At 32.8% G+C, this 15948-nt stretch overlaps 1 protein-coding gene and 1 long non-coding RNA gene across 4 annotated transcripts in view; one reads left to right on the forward strand and one right to left on the reverse strand.

The window, feature by feature from the left end:
• The window catches only part of PHIP (pleckstrin homology domain interacting protein), a 138469-nt gene that overhangs the window by 44933 nt on the left and 77588 nt on the right, over positions 1–15948 (forward strand). For all 3 annotated transcript variants that reach the window (XM_019442703.2, XM_019442704.2, XM_019442705.2), the window contains exons 8-15: positions 4150–4371; positions 4646–4746; positions 8824–8894; positions 10287–10387; positions 10477–10517; positions 11286–11384; positions 12171–12324; positions 12752–12886. In XM_019442703.2, the coding sequence (XP_019298248.1) occupies positions 4150–4371; positions 4646–4746; positions 8824–8894; positions 10287–10387; positions 10477–10517; positions 11286–11384; positions 12171–12324; positions 12752–12886 (924 nt within the window). The remainder of the gene's footprint in view (positions 1–4149; positions 4372–4645; positions 4747–8823; positions 8895–10286; positions 10388–10476; positions 10518–11285; positions 11385–12170; positions 12325–12751; positions 12887–15948) is intronic.
• LOC109263320 (uncharacterized) overlaps positions 10207–15948 on the reverse strand; it is a 35255-nt gene continuing 29513 nt past the window's right edge. Inside the window, exon 3 of the long non-coding RNA XR_002078153.2 lies at positions 10207–10394. This is a non-coding gene — a long non-coding RNA (uncharacterized LOC109263320). The remainder of the gene's footprint in view (positions 10395–15948) is intronic.

The following is a 15948-nucleotide window of genomic DNA, read 5'->3' on the forward strand; positions in this document are numbered from 1 at the left end:
GTGATCTCATGGTTTGTGGGTTTGAGCCCTGCATTGGGCTCTCTGCTTGTCAGTACAGAGCCCGCTTTGGATCCTCTGTCCCCCCACACCCGCACCTTCCCCCCTCTCAAAAATAAACATTTAAATATAAAAATGTTTTCCCAGTAAATTTAATTTTTCTTGTGCAGTCCTTTTCAGTCAATTTATGTGTATTTATGTTTCTGATAGCCATTTTAAAAGAACTTAGGTGAATTTGTCAGATCATCTTTAGTTTTACATTCCCATAAAAATAAATTAATGATCACAAGTAATGATGCATGAAATAGAAATTGTTTAAGGATGCTTTAGAGTTCTGTTTGAAATTCTGCCAGGAGTTCCGGGGAGTAGGGGTGAGGATGGGACAGCACACTATTGTATAGGTCATGGAAGAGGATAGTAAAGAGAGATTTCCCTAAAAGGTCAAAGATTTCTCTCCTGCAACCAAATGGAAGAAAAGAGGTCAATTGGAATAAAACGCACTTGGGGAAAATGTGCATAATGTTGTTTTATTTTAGTACTTCTCTATACAGAGCAAAATTATTAAAATATTAAATTGGTGATATTACTAATAATGAAGTCAATATGAATATAATGGGACTTTTTGTTCTTTTAGTTGGTGAAAAGTCACTGAACGCTGACTTTCAGGTTGCTACTATTTTCATTAAAAACTGGCATTTTGGTCAAAAAGGTGTTTGGTTTTTGTTTTTCCCTCTTTGTTAACATGAAAATATGTGAAACACCCTCTATAGTAGAATGTAAAGCAAACTTTTATTCAAATACATAAGAACAAAATGATTTCTATCAGTATTATGAAGCACAATGAGATGTCATGATTTTACTTTTTCATATATTCTACCAGTATTAACATAAAATTTTACTTTGTTGTGAGTTTAGGTCAGAGCCAAATATTTACCTTAATTTTTAGAAGAAAAAGTGAATAAATTGACTTAATTTGTGGAATTAAAAGTTGAATAAGTAAGTTTAAGAGTTGAATAAATGCTTTATTGCCGTTTTTTATTCAGCTAATGCTTAGTGCAATTCCCATGTGCCAAGTGGTATGTAGACCACCTTTCTGGAAGTCATAGTCTACTACCATTCCTTCTTCTCTTTTCACTGATAGCAGAGATACAATCTTCTTTCCTTTAATTCCCCAAACAGCTCTGTATTCTATCTCTTTTGAGCTTTCTCTGCTATCATAATCTGTTTTATCACTTCTCTCACCTGCCTGTACTGTTCTAACAACTTTCACCTGGCCTCCGATTGTTTATCCTAATTCACACTGATGCCAACAGGATCTTTGCTGATACTGACCTGCTTAATAATCTTAAGTGATCCCCTTTAGAAAACATATTTTATAGTATACCATAAAAGGTCCTTTACAGTTTTTCCCTAACTTCATCCTTGTGCCTTTACCTCACACTCTAAGTTAGCGTACAGACTACTTGGAGTTCTCACATTGACATTTTCATGCCTTTGATCAAACTTTTCTCTCTTGCCATATGGAATGTTTCTGTTTTTTTAAAGTAGTAAGAGTATTGCTAAAGTAGGGGCGCCTGGGTGGCTCAATCATTTAAGCATCCAACTCTTGATACTGGCTCAGGCCATGATCTCATGGTTGTGAGATCGAGCCCCAAGTTGGGGCTCGCGCTCGCTCTCTCTCCCGTCCCCTCTCCCCCCACACCAAATAAATAAAGAAACTTAAAAAGAATATCGCCAAAGTAAAAATAAGAATACTAATACCAACAGAAGCAGTGGTAATAGTCTTACTGTGTACCAGGTACTCCATCCTCACTTACTTATTTAGTTTTTGCAACAGTGCGATAAGATGCGTAAAGAAAAGAAAACTTAGGCATAGGAAACCTGTAACTTACCCAAGGTTAAACATATAGAAAGTGGCCATACCAGGTCATGAACTAAGATGTTTGACCCTGGAGTCTGTGTGCAAAGCTTACTACATTACGTTGTGTCTTCATGCAGAATGCTCTGTCCAGGCATCACTGCTTCTGGATTCTTTTCCAGATCCTGTTTCTTCACCGCTCAGGAAAAACACCCTGTTCCCTTGTTTGAATCTCTTCTGATCAACAGTATAGCACTTCAGACATGTTATTGCATTTACACTCTTTTGCCTTGCTTCTTAAGGACAGGAATCCTGTGTCTTTGTATCTCTAGTGTTTGGCACATACTTAATCTTCAGGCAAATGAATAAATGAGTGCATGAATCACTGAATTTTAAAAGTAGAAGGAACCTTAGGAATCATCCAGTTTAACCACCTTGTTTTATAGATAAAGAGCCTGAGATAAGTGAATGGGATACAAATACCAGATTTTAATGTAGATAATTTACCAAAGTTAAATTTTATCACTAGTCTTTAGTGGTTGGTTACCCACTTAATTTGCTTCAAAGCTCAGAAGAATGTGAGTTAATTGAGACTATTCTAGGTAGTGTTGGCCGACTCTGGTTTAGGATATAGCATTTAAAATGTTCTGTTAGGGCGCCTTGGTGGCTCAGTGGGTTGAGTGTCAGATTCTTGATTTCAGCTCAGGTCATGATCTCAATGGTTGTGAGATCAGCACTAACAGTGCGGAGCCTGTTTGGGATATATTCATTCATTTTCTCTCTCTCTCTCTCTCTCTCTCTCTCTCTCTCTCTCCCTCTCTCCCTCCCTCCCTCCCTCCCTCCCTCTCCCTCCCTCCCTCCCTCCCTCCCCCTCTCTCTCTCTCTCTCTCTCTCTCTCTCTCCTCCCTCCCTCCCTCCCTCCCTTCCCCTCTTCCTCTTTCCCCCAAGCCCCTGCTCAATCTCCCTCTTTTTCTCTCTTTCTCAATAAATATTTACTTAAAAAAATGTCCTGTTAATACTGTGTTTGTGGTCATTTATATGTCATATCAGTATGAAGGTGATAATACATCTGTACATTTGCTTTTGTGGATCTTCAAACTACTTTCTAATATCAGATATAAGGAGGGGGTTGTTTTTGTTTTTTAAGAATTAGATTGGATGGTTGTAACATGCCACCTTTGAAACCTATTGATAAGTTTGAATTTGGGAAATAGATAAGGCTAATGACAATATTCTCCACTTTTTTGTGTATTTGAAACTTTCAGGGGCGCCTGGGTGGCTCAGTCGGTTAAGCGGCCGACTTCGGCTCAGGTCATGATCTCACATTCCGTGAGTTCGAGCCCCGCATCGGGCTCTGTGCTGACAGCTCAGAGCCTGGAGCCTGTTTCAGATTCTGTGTCTCCCTCTCTGACCCTCCCCTGTTCATGCTCTGTCTCTCCCCGTCTCAAAAATAAATAAAAAAACGTTAAAAAATTTGTTTAAAAAAAAAAAAACTTTCAAATAATGGAAAATAAGAGGAAATAGAGGTTGGTAAACAAGTATAAATTTACAGCTATAAAATGAATTAAGGAAACTAAGAAAAAAAATAATAAAGCCTAGAAGTTCTAATCTCTGGTTTTGATTATGTGAAATTGAAATGTTTATTTGTAAATATAGATATTCCTGGAAAATGTGTATCTTTTACAATTTCTTTCTGAGCTTATGCTAGTATAGCAGAATGTGTAATTTATGTATTTTTATTGACTTCATGGGAGATAAAATGAACTTTGTTTTGGTAACTAACAAATCAGCTTTGGTGATTTTATATGTAACATATTTAGCTGAAGATTACTAATGGGAAACTCATTTATGAATTACATTTTTAACTTCCTAGGAGAAAAATTAGCTTTTGTTTCTGTATAACATAATATCATATACAGGATTAATCACTATTGTGTATTACATTATGTTCTCTTACTACAATTTTGTTTTGTTACTTCAGAAGTTCAGATTCTTTCACAAGATTCCGGATAGAGGTTACCAGAGGTGGTGGGTAGGAGATCATAGGTAAATGTTATTATTAACGTCCTGTTTCTCCTGGTAGATTGGTGGACACACAGGTATTGTTTATAAGTGAATGATTTAATAAAAATAGACTTGTATAGAGGAAAATTCCTAAAATAAGTATTTAACACTTAAGTACTTAAGAATATGTGTTGGGAAGTGAACATAACAGATACAATTTTTTATCTCTGTTCAGAATTTGAATTAGAATTTATAGACTTAATTCCATTAATACTCATTTTTTTTTTAAGGGTTCTGATGACTGCCTTGTGAAAATCTGGGCAACAGATGATGGAAGATTATTAGCTACTTTAAGAGGACACGCTGCTGAAATATCAGACATGGCTGTAAACTATGAGAATACCATGATAGCAGCTGGAAGTTGTGATAAAATGATCCGAGTCTGGTGTCTTCGAACATGTGCACCTTTGGCTGTTCTTCAAGGCCACAGTGCATCTATAACATCACTACAGGTAATTTGCTTAATTCCTGTAAAATCCTTTTGATTATGATTTAAATTTTAAGTCACTGTTATAATCCATTGTATGAAGCCAACTAAAATGAAGAAAGGAATATTTCTTTTTTCTTTATAAATATATGGACTTTAAATACATGGTAGTCATGACCTTCATCCATTGTGAATGTTTTCTAGCTCTGTTTATTAGTTGCTATTTATATGGTAAAAAGTGGGTTATTTGGATTGTGTCACTCTTCTTATATTTTTTTTCTTCTTCAATTGTTTTTCAGTTCTCACCATTGTGCAGTGGCTCAAAGAGATATCTATCTTCTACAGGGGCAGATGGCACTATTTGTTTTTGGCTGTGGGATGCTGGAACCCTTAAAATAAAGTCAGTTGCTCTTTTATATCATAGAATCGATTATTTAATTTAATGGTTAAAATTGCAATAATATAAAGTAGTCAACAATAAGTATAAATTTATTTATTCTCCTTGAGTAAAAAACAGAAATGCATTCACTGACCTCTTTGATTTTCATGCTTCTCCCCACACCCCCCTTTTTTTCCATGCTTCAAAGAAAGTTTATGTTAACAGGTGTGGTTTTTGGTTTTTTCTCTTTTTCCTAGCCTTAGCCATTTCCTTCAGAACATACCTGTTTCATTATCACTCTTAAAACAAGGTGGTTAGACAATGTTCTCTTTCGATTAAGGACAATGAGGCAAAACAGTTCTTAAGAATTGGCATGGCCAGGACTTAGAACAACACTTCTCTGCCCTTTGGTACCATGCTATCTATGCCTTGCCACCTCTCAAGTAGGTATAATAGGGAGAGGAAGTGCTGCATATTGCCCCATAGGCAGTCTGTGAATGGGGAATTGGTGCATTCAGTGATTCTGCAGTGTCTAAATGGTCATCTCTGTGCTCTCATGGTAGAACATCATTCAGATTAGAAGGGATATCTCAATAATTCTGTCTGACTTTTGTTTATAAATATTAACTCAAGTTGAGTAATTTGAGAATGTCTTTATAATTTTAAAACAGTAGTATTTAGATAAGCTTCGTGTATATTAACATTCCTGTAGAGTGCTGCTAATGGCAAGGCATTAAGAGGCCATGGAAGGTAGAATGACATAATAAAATGTACTTCATTTGAAAAAAAGGATTCTGATTAAGACATGATTGTTTGCAGAAAGCAAGTTGATTTCTAATTTTAGTTGCATTCTTAATATTTAGAATATTAAAGATTTTCTGTAAACATTAAATAAAAATTTAAATATTTTACTGATGTGTGTGGACAATAGCAAAAGTTAATTGTTGTTTTCCTTTGAGTATTTTTTACCTTCTTATGGACCAGATTAGGATACCATTGTGTTTTCATGTTTTGTTTTTATAGAGAAGAAAAATATGACTAACAGTCTTCAAATTATAGGAACAAAAATGTTTTCACAAAATTAAACTCTTCAACTTTGTGCTTCTTGAGGATTACATTGCTAAGTACGATAATATTTATCTGGATTCTTGAGAAGTGAATTATTCCATATAAGTGATATTTTTTTCAGAACCTTTACAGAGATTTAGCCATTAACCAACTATCCTAACAGCTTTTTCACATAAATGTGTATTTTTAATGTAGATGCAAGTAGAGAAATGTATATAATTTTCTGCTGTTTTTTTCTTAACATTTTATTATAGGTATTTATAATAATTTTAATAGCTGCATTATGTTCCACTGAGTTGTTATGCTATACTTTGCTTCATGTTTTTCCTATTTTTGGACATACAAATTTTTTTATAGTTATTATAGGTAGGATTATTTTCTATTCTTGTAATCATCCCTTAAAAGCTTTTAACCTACAGTCAGGCATAAAGGAGTAATTTTTTCTTAGTTATAGACTTCAGGACACTTAGTTTCTTTTCCATATTTACTCATGGCTAATAACTGCCAAAAATTTTGGCAGGATGTAGATTGTTACTGTCACATGGGTTTTAATTACTGATCAAAGACAAAAATTGTATTGAACTGTAATGCTTTTGTATAATCTGATGAGGAGGTGCCTTCAGCAACCCAGTCTGCATTGAGAAAATCAGTTCTTTTAGAAGTTAATGAAACCTCTTTTGAAACCCAAACCTCTTGATAAATTTGTTTTTATACAGAGTTTATGTATGTGGTAACAACTTCCACTAATAAAGATGCTGCTTCTTAGATGAGAAATAGGAGTGGCTGCGTGACTCAGAATCTGACTGAAGAGATCTCTAAGTAGGAGAGAAAGGCTGTCCAAGCATATTTAGATGTAAGAGGAGAATGGGAATCCTAAAATATATAGATGATAATGATTACAAATTTTTATTAAGCACTTAGTCTGACAAGCTTGTACTAATAAGCACTTTCTATTTGTCATCTCACTAATCTTTATGACAACCCTATGAAGAAGGTACAATTATTTTCTTTAGGACAGATAGGAGAGAATATAGAGGTGGATACTGGAAGTATTTCGTCAACCCCCTCTCAAGCAGAGTGCCAAACTAAAAGCAGTTATTCATTGATCGACTGTCTAGAACTGGTTGAATTAAATTAATTAAAATACTAATGATACTAATACTTATTGAGTGTGCAGTACTAAGCATTTTACATGGGTTAAATTTATTCAATTATCTCAATAACTCTTAAGATATGCTTTGTTTTTACTCCCATTTTATAGATGAGACTGAGGCACAGAAATGTTAACTTGCCTAAGGTCATAATGCTTGATAAGTGGCAGAGCTGGAAACTGGGCTCACAGAATCTGATACCAAAGCTTTATCTTAAAATATTTCCTCGGATGTGCTTTTAAAAACAAATTATTTGTGGGGTTCCTGGGTGGCTTAGTTGGTTAAGCTTCCGACTCTTGATTTTGGCTCTGGTCATGATCTCGCATTTCGTAAGATCAAGCCCCACTGCTGACAGCGTGGAACCTGCTTGGGATTCTCTCTCTTCCTCTCTCTATCTGCTCCCACCCTCAAAATAAATAAACAAACATTTAAAAAATAATAAATTATTTGTACTTGTTTATCTATTTTTTTCCCTTTAAAAATATTAAAGTCCATTTAAAATGGCAATTTGTATGATTATTTGTATATTCTGATTGTAAGTTACAGCTAAATGGTTGCTTAACACTTACAAGAATGAATGTGCTAAAAATTAACAAAAATGGAGAGCTGGAATCCATAAGATATTAATGAAAGTAGTGTATTTAGTTGTCTTTATAATTTCAGATTACTTAAATTATGGTTACTTAATTCTACTCTGAATAATTGTTTAGGTTTTAAGAGTGTTTTAATAACTTTCTGTTCTCTAAACTATTCATGCTCAGTTATGTCAGGGCTTGTGACTATTAGGAAAAATTGTATAAATGTCACTTTAAAAATTTATTTAATTAAAATTTTTAACAAATACTTTTGTGTTCTGTATCACTTTGACAAAAATTCCTTTTTCTGAATGTGTAATTGATCATAAATATTTTGTCCTTTTTTCCCCTGATACGATTACAAAACTGAAACCACTCTATTTTCAATTGCTATGGATTATACAATTTATGCAGTGCACTTTGATTGAAAGCTCTAATTATTTCTTTGAATTTTCTCCCCTGATATCTTAAGGAAAAACTAGATCAAAATGTATGTTAAGTAGGGCTCTAAATAAAATCCCTGTATTAGAGCATTACAAATATATTGTGTACTTATTGGACCTGGTATGGTATAAAATCTAGTTTTTCTTTCTTCAATACTGTTGATTGTAACAAACATGTAACGTCAGTAGTGTAAATATAAGACATTCTGTAATACAAAATTATACAGTTAATGTAAATATATTTAAAGGAAGATGATTTTTCTGTAGATGTCTGTTTTGAATGAACATTATAGTTGACATAAGATTCAAACAGTCTTCAGATTTTCACTAGGATAAGTGTTTAAGATTCTTTTTGGAGTCTTAAAAGGCATATTTTGTCACATTGGAAGATAAACAGAGGGAAGTATTTAATTAACAGTGCCTAATATTGAAAAAGTTTAGTTAACTGATGGTATACTTATGCCACAGAGGCAGTACCTATTTTGCTGGTGTGTTCATGTTTTCAAATGACTTATTTTCTAATGTATTTGTGCATTGCTACGGTACTGTATGAAAAACTAAACCCTGTTAAATTTGATTAGAAGTAAGTATAACTAATAACTGCATGTCTGGTGTGACAGTGGCTTTGAGAGTGTTTCATGTGTGGATTGTTGTATAATCTGGGACTCCTATGAAATCTGTAGAGCTTCCATAAGATCTGCTGATCACGACACATAATGATTTCCAACTTGTTTAGGAAGGGAGCCATCTGTTGCTTCTTATTTAATTTTGTCTTTCTGTATTTAGTTTTTGAAACAGCTCATTTCTGGTGTTGCTCTTCCCTTTAGGGATATTTTTAATTGTTTATTTTTTACATTATAGTCCAAGACCTGCTAAATTTACAGAGCGCCCTCGGCCTGGAGTTCAAATGATCTGTTCTTCTTTTAGTGCTGGTAAGATTTTTCTCTCCCTAATTTTCCACTTAAAGTTGTACATTAGAAAGTTTCTAGTGGAACACATAAAATTTTGGAAAATATTTATTATCGTAATATAAATCATATTCACATACATAAACCAGGGGATGGTCATAAATTAATTTAGAAATATTTGAACTTTGCTAGAGTCTTTTTATGTATTCACGTGACTAAGAATTTTCCTTGAGACCATAATGCTCTGCTCTGGAGAATAAGAGTTTCAGAATCGACTCTGTTAAAGAATATATCTTTGGATAGTTATCTCATTGCGAGAAAGGTATTTTAAATACGTTTTATATTTTCATGACATTTGGGAGGTATCCTGTAGCTAAGTAAAATAAATTTGATTGCTATTTGTAAATATTAAATACTTCGCTCCAAATTCTTGTTCTTTGCTCTTTAAAAAGTAGCTATATAGCAATGCTGATAACTCCAATTATGTTCTGAGTTTGTGCAGTAGCATTTTGAATGGACATGTCTTTTTAAACAAACTATAATTTGAAGATTTGAAATGAATTGATGAGAAAATGAAATGAAATATTAATAGATTTAACACCTATTAAATGTTCCTAGTACCAGTTCCTTTTACATTTACTTCGAGTTTTACTTGTCTTTTCAATTCATAATTGTGAATAGCAGTAGTTCCTCAGATAAGTGATAGCATACTAATGACATAAATCTGTTTTTTCCATATTAATATCCAAACGTGTTTAATTTCTAACTTCTAGATTTCCACTTCTACTGCCATGAAGACCATTTTCCTTTTTGTAATAACACAATTACAGGCTTTATACATGATTTCAGAGTACTCTGTAAGGAGTTATATACAGCACTGTTTCAGCACTGTAGGAGAATATTGATTAAAAGTGGAGAGAGCAAATTGCTATATAAATAACTGTAATGTAAAGTAGAATGTATGTATTACAGACAAAGTCTTAATAAGAGTTCATAGGATAGCAGGCTCATTTGATTGCAGGGTGGCAAAGACAACTCATTGAAGAAATTGGGCCCTAAAAGTTTGATAGATTTTAACATAGGAAATGTGGCAAGAGAGGGACTTCAGTAGAGTTAAAGGGCATGTTTTTTAGGGAGAGTGACAAATTTTAACAAAGAATTATGTAATCACTTAATGAAATGATTTGTAGTGGAAATCTGTAAATATTGAAAATGCATCTTAGTTAAAGCTGTGTTAGTTAAATGTATTTTAAGTTCATTAAGTTCAGTTTTAGATGTAATTTTTATGCTTAGGATAAATATGCATAGTTTTAGAGTAAAATATTAATCATTATATATTATGGTAATATTGCTTGCATTTTATTTTCAGTGATTTTGAAACTGTTTTACTCACAAATGTTTGCTCCTACTCCTCAGGTGGCATGTTTCTGGCCACAGGAAGCACGGATCATATTATTCGGGTTTATTTTTTTGGATCAGGTCAGCCAGAGAAAATATCAGAATTGGAGTTCCATACTGTAAGTACTGATAAAAAGAATAAGATAGGTACAATTTAAATGAGTTTAACAGTTTATATTCAGGATTTTTTTTATCTCTTTATATGTAGGACAAAGTTGACAGTATCCAGTTTTCCAACACTAGTAACAGGTAAAATAATTATTTTTGTTTGTAAATTTAATTCCAATTTTAAAGTTATCAAATACATTTCTTACAGTCAGATTTTAATTAGAACTGTATACAACTTAGCTACTAAAATAAGGATCTTGAGCAGTTACACTGAAGAGTGACTATAGCCTTCACATGCATGTGAGAACAGGTCTTATGTTTTATTTCTATAAATGTTAGTTTATTTGGGCACTTTTAACAATAGGGACTTTTATCCACCCTATATATTTTCTATACATATCAAAGCGTAGGGAAACTTAGTAGAGTTTGGAAATGTATCATTAATGTAATATTTGAGACAGAACTATTTACTGAAGATAAATGATGTTTTGTAAATTTTCCCAGGTTCTTATTTGAAAACGAAAGAAAGCTATTCCTAAGTACCTTTTACCTTGAGTAAAAGAAGTCAAGTTCTTTAACATTGAGAGGAAAATCAGTATTTTTCCATTGGAAAATACTCATTTTATTTGTAAGGTAGTAGATGGTGGCCTTGAATCCCTTTTGAATGTCCTTTTGCGACCTAGCCATACACATTAGAATATGTATATAAAGTTTTAAAAGCCCGTTAAGTTGCAGAAGGTGTTAATTTAGTAGAGAATATCTGACAGAGACTAATCTGTATTATATTAGAATGCTGTGTAAATAAAGATGAGTCTGTCTTTTAGTATTTTGAAAAACAGCTCTGGAAAAATTCATTTAGTAAAGTACATGTGTTTTTTTTTTGGGGGGGGTGGGTTTCCTTTAATTCAGATTTGTGAGTGGGAGCCGTGATGGGACAGCACGTATTTGGCAATTTAAACGAAGAGAATGGAAGAGCATTTTGTTGGATATGGCTACTCGTCCGGCAGGGTAAGAGATCGAATTTGAAATATTACATAAATATAGATAGATCATTTAAAGTATGCTGTATTACAGGCTGGTGTGACTCTCAGCCTATAGAAACATACGTCATAATCCATGTTAAAATGATTTCTTTTCTGTAATAACTAGAGGTGTTACTGGAGATGGAAAGGGGATATTTCTAAAATTATTTATTGCCATATATATACACAAAGATCTGCATTAATGACTTTTTCAGTTTGATTTATTAAGATGATGATAGTACTACAAGAATACTCCTAGTTTTCTTTAAAAAGTAGAACATATCCTAGTGTTAATCTGTCACAGAGAGATGATGTAGTGTATCTAGTGGTTTTCTCCGGCCAAGAGAAATTATATTACACTTTGTAACTATTATTTTGGTTTTAATATTTAATAAATAATTCTATATTTATATGTAGTGGTCTCAGGTGGATGGGAGAGCAAAGCAATTAGGGCATGACAGCAGCAGAAGATGGAGAGTGAGCTGCATGGCATAGAATTCTTGGATCCAGATTGAGTTAAAGCATTAATAACATGTTCAAGGTCATCTATTACTAAGGGCTTAGGCTGAAATCCTGGGTGTTTGCTGACTCAGTGCAGTGTTTTTGCCCTCATTCTTTGTTGATGCAGATTATTCTTAATTGCTGTTAAGTGATAGTTATTCATGTAATGAACTTAAATATAGATTATAAGAAAACACATTTAGGTTTTTGTCATAATAGTATTTTAATAAATAATATTGGTGTAAACAAATACTGCCTCCATCACTTTCAGCCAAAACCTTCAAGGGATAGAAGATAAAATCACAAAAATGAAAGTAACTATGGTAGCCTGGGATCGACATGACAATACAGTTATAACTGCAGTTAATAACATGACTCTGAAAGTTTGGAATTCTTACACCGGTCAACTAATTCATGTCCTGATGGTGAGGAAAAAAAAACTCATTTTTATTTGGTATAATGAAGCTTATTATAGAATGGCATATTTTCATTGAGGACTAAAGTCTTTTATAAAGTTAGCCAAAAAATCTTGCTAGATGGATAACAGGTCTTTGTGGGAGATTAGAAATAATTTTAAAATGTAGTTAAGCAGGTTTGACTTGGAAATTGAAATTCTTGCTGTTCTTTAATATGTAGGGCTGCATCAGTAGTATTCTCAGGTTTCACCAAATGATAGCAAAGCCCTGAATAGTGGTATTAGCTCAGCTTCATTATTATACATTGATAAGTTTGAAGATTTTTGCCACTTTAATAATTCTTAGAATTCAGATTCTAGACATGTTGCCATATTGATGTTTGATTGAATTTTCTTTTTTAAATTCATAATTCTGTGCAACTTCAAAAATATTTCAGGGTCATGAAGATGAGGTATTTGTCCTTGAGCCACACCCGTTCGATCCGAGAGTTCTCTTTTCTGCTGGTCATGATGGAAATGTGATAGTGTGGGATCTGGCAAGAGGAGTCAAAATTCGATCTTACTTCAATATGGTAATTATCAGTCTCTTCATTTTAAAGATTTGGGGACTTCATGCAGGTACTCTGCATATCACAAAGGAAATCCATTTAGGAGTTTATTTAGACTTTTTTTGCCTTTAAGTTTTAAAAAACAATTCTGTGTTCTACACTTATATTTAGGTGTTAAATTTAAAAGAAAATTGTGCATATTAACAGTACGTGTATATTGGTGATAACTAATTTGGTTTCTAAAATAGTTTTAAGAGTGATACTTTGAGAAACTCACAAGTAGAAAGATACAAAATAATATAGATTAGAAAACAGTTTGGAAAACCATGTTAAGAAATTATAATTATATTGTGTTAGTGTACTTCAGCAGCCCTCTTGTGCACAGTTTTATTCCAGTGCACCCATTTTATTTGTTTTATAAAGTTTTATTTAGGTAATCGCTATACCCCACATGAGGCTTTGACTAATGACCCTGGTATCAAGAGTGTCATGCTCTTCCAACTGACTCATCCAGGCACTGCCCCAATGCACCCATTTTAAAATTAGAGCCAGACTGAAGGCGTTCTTGTCTTTTATAATCGAATTGCAGTATGTTAGATACTTATTGTGTTTAAGCCCTTTCCCCTCCAAATTTTGCTTCTTATGTAAATTTTTAGTATAATTTGCTCAGTATGTACGTAGTTTACTGTGCAGCGTTGTCCACTTGTCTCTAACCACTGTATGAAGTTTTCTTCAAATACTGCTGTTTATCGTCACTTTTTAAAACATCTACTTCCTAGGTATTAGGGATACCTTTCAACAAAAGGAAAAAGAAAAACATTTATTTCTACTATTTCAGCATCTTCAGATTTTTTTTAATCAATTATGGAAGCCTCTTGTAATGAGTCATGAAAAGGTACAATTAATAGTGTGTATAGTCAGTTATTTTGAAAAGAAAAAAACCTCAAAGTGTCATTTGTGAAATGCCATGTTTTGTGAAAAAATTTCATGAAGGTGATACTATACTTCATTGATAATCATAGTAAAGTTCTACATAGTAAGAAGTAATTAAAAAGTCAGAGGGAGGAATAAGAAGATAAAAGCATTATTAGTGAAGGAATTCAGTTACCTGCCTTTATAGATAATACCTTAGTGTACATAAGGTAAGAACTTAAGATTTGTCAAATTCTTATTTTTCTAAAAAGACTGCTAATTATTTGGAGTACAATTTTTAGTGACAGGTGGATTTCCTTAGTGATATGTGTATAGAGAGTTTTTTTTAAAGCAAATCCTTAAATATGCTGGTAAAGAATTCTTTCTTTTCTATCCTTGTGTTTCTGGTTTGCTCTTTTTTGAGGCATCTCTGTTTAAATAAAAATACTATTTTCTCAATTTGTCTTTATAGCTTCAAAAGAAAACAATTTGTGTCCTATACACATATTTTAGTGACTTTTTTTTTTTTTAGTAATTTCATATTTTCAAAAGGCATTGGTGGGTTAATTGAGTGTTTGGGGGGAAAGTTTTATCTCATACTTGAATACTGCTTTCACCTTTAAGCTACAAAGGTGAATTTTTCCTGTTCAGGTAAGTTGATCACACTAATATTCCACCTTATGTTATAAAAATTGGAATACATTGAGACTTAAGTGATTTGCTCTTAGACCATTACAAATAAGTGATGTAGCCGGGAATTGAAGTCAGACATACTATATTGCATAGTCTTTGAAATTAACTAAGGGATTTAGTTAACATTATTGCCTTAAAAATTGTTTTAAGAGTTTTAGATAAGGATATTTTTCCTGTTCCAAGAATAAGAGAAAAGTCTCTAAAGGGCAGAAGAAACAACTTTATGTAATAAGTAGCCCATCTATGGATGGTATCCATAGAATACTCAAACTGAGAAAGACAAAACATAGACTAAAAAGGATTAAAAATATATCCTGCACTTAAAAAACTAGAAAATGAACTACATTTTATCTAATTAAAATAAAGATACTCCTTTTAATTTTTTGCATGATTTTTAATGATTTCCAAAATACTTCTGTGTATTACCTCATTTGGTTTTCATGAAAACTTTGTAATACAATCAACAGTAGATTTTATTATTACTGGTTTTATGAATGGAGAAACCGTACAGAGATGAATTGCTTTGCCCAGGTTTATCTAGGTCACACACCTGTTACAGGGGAACTTGGGGTTTTAAACCCGCATTTTTTGGTCCATTGTTACTGTGTTCTTAATGCTAACTCTAGTTAATGGTTGGCCATTGCACAGCTAACTTCCAAATCTACCTAGTTAGTGATATGTCACCTGGAGGAGATGTTTTTATAATGGTATTAACTCTGAGTAGATCATTTGAGATCTTAAAGTTTAGTTTGATGATTTTTTTCTGTCTCTTCATTTATAAGTTCTCTAAGTGCCCTCCTTGCTTTTTGCTCTTTGCTTTTTTGTTCATTTCATTGTTTGTTTTATCTATGGACAGATGGAAGATAAAGCATCCAGCATTACTATTAAAATAAAAACAATTTGAGGGGAGAGTAGAAGCTTGTGTTCACTGTCCACTATCATGAAGGTAGCATTTTGGTTATAGTAGTTATAACTATTTAGCTCTGTGTAGCAAGTCAGTCATTTTTTCAGTTACTAAAATACCATAAAAGTTGAAGAAGTACAAACTCTAATATTAAATTGTACCAGTAATCATAAGTTCAACCTAGTAAATAATTTTTGAGTGCTCTGTAGAGGAACTATTTATAGCATGCCTTGGAAGACCTCTTTTAAGGATGAATAATTCTAGTGGAATACTCTCTGTTTAGACTAGAAATGGTAAAAGTTTAGAAGAAGTATCATTAGGGCTACGTAATATTTCATGTGAGTTTTAAAATCAAAGCTTTACAACATGAAGAAAAAAATCACCATTAAACAGATATACAGGCAGAAAATACGGCATGTAAACTGCCTTTAAAAGAAAAAAAAATGTATATATAATTCTTTAAGATGCAGGTTTTTATCAATTATATTTTGAGAATACTTTAATACTGGTTTTTCTTTTTTATGATACTTGGATTTTCCACTTGAAATTCATAATACCTTTGTAAGAAGTTTTGAAA

Source organism: Panthera pardus, unplaced genomic scaffold, assembly GCF_024362965.1.
Source record: "Panthera pardus isolate Hobbes unplaced genomic scaffold, ASM2436296v1 HiC_scaffold_17, whole genome shotgun sequence".
Classification (NCBI taxonomy): domain Eukaryota; kingdom Metazoa; phylum Chordata; class Mammalia; order Carnivora; family Felidae; genus Panthera; species Panthera pardus.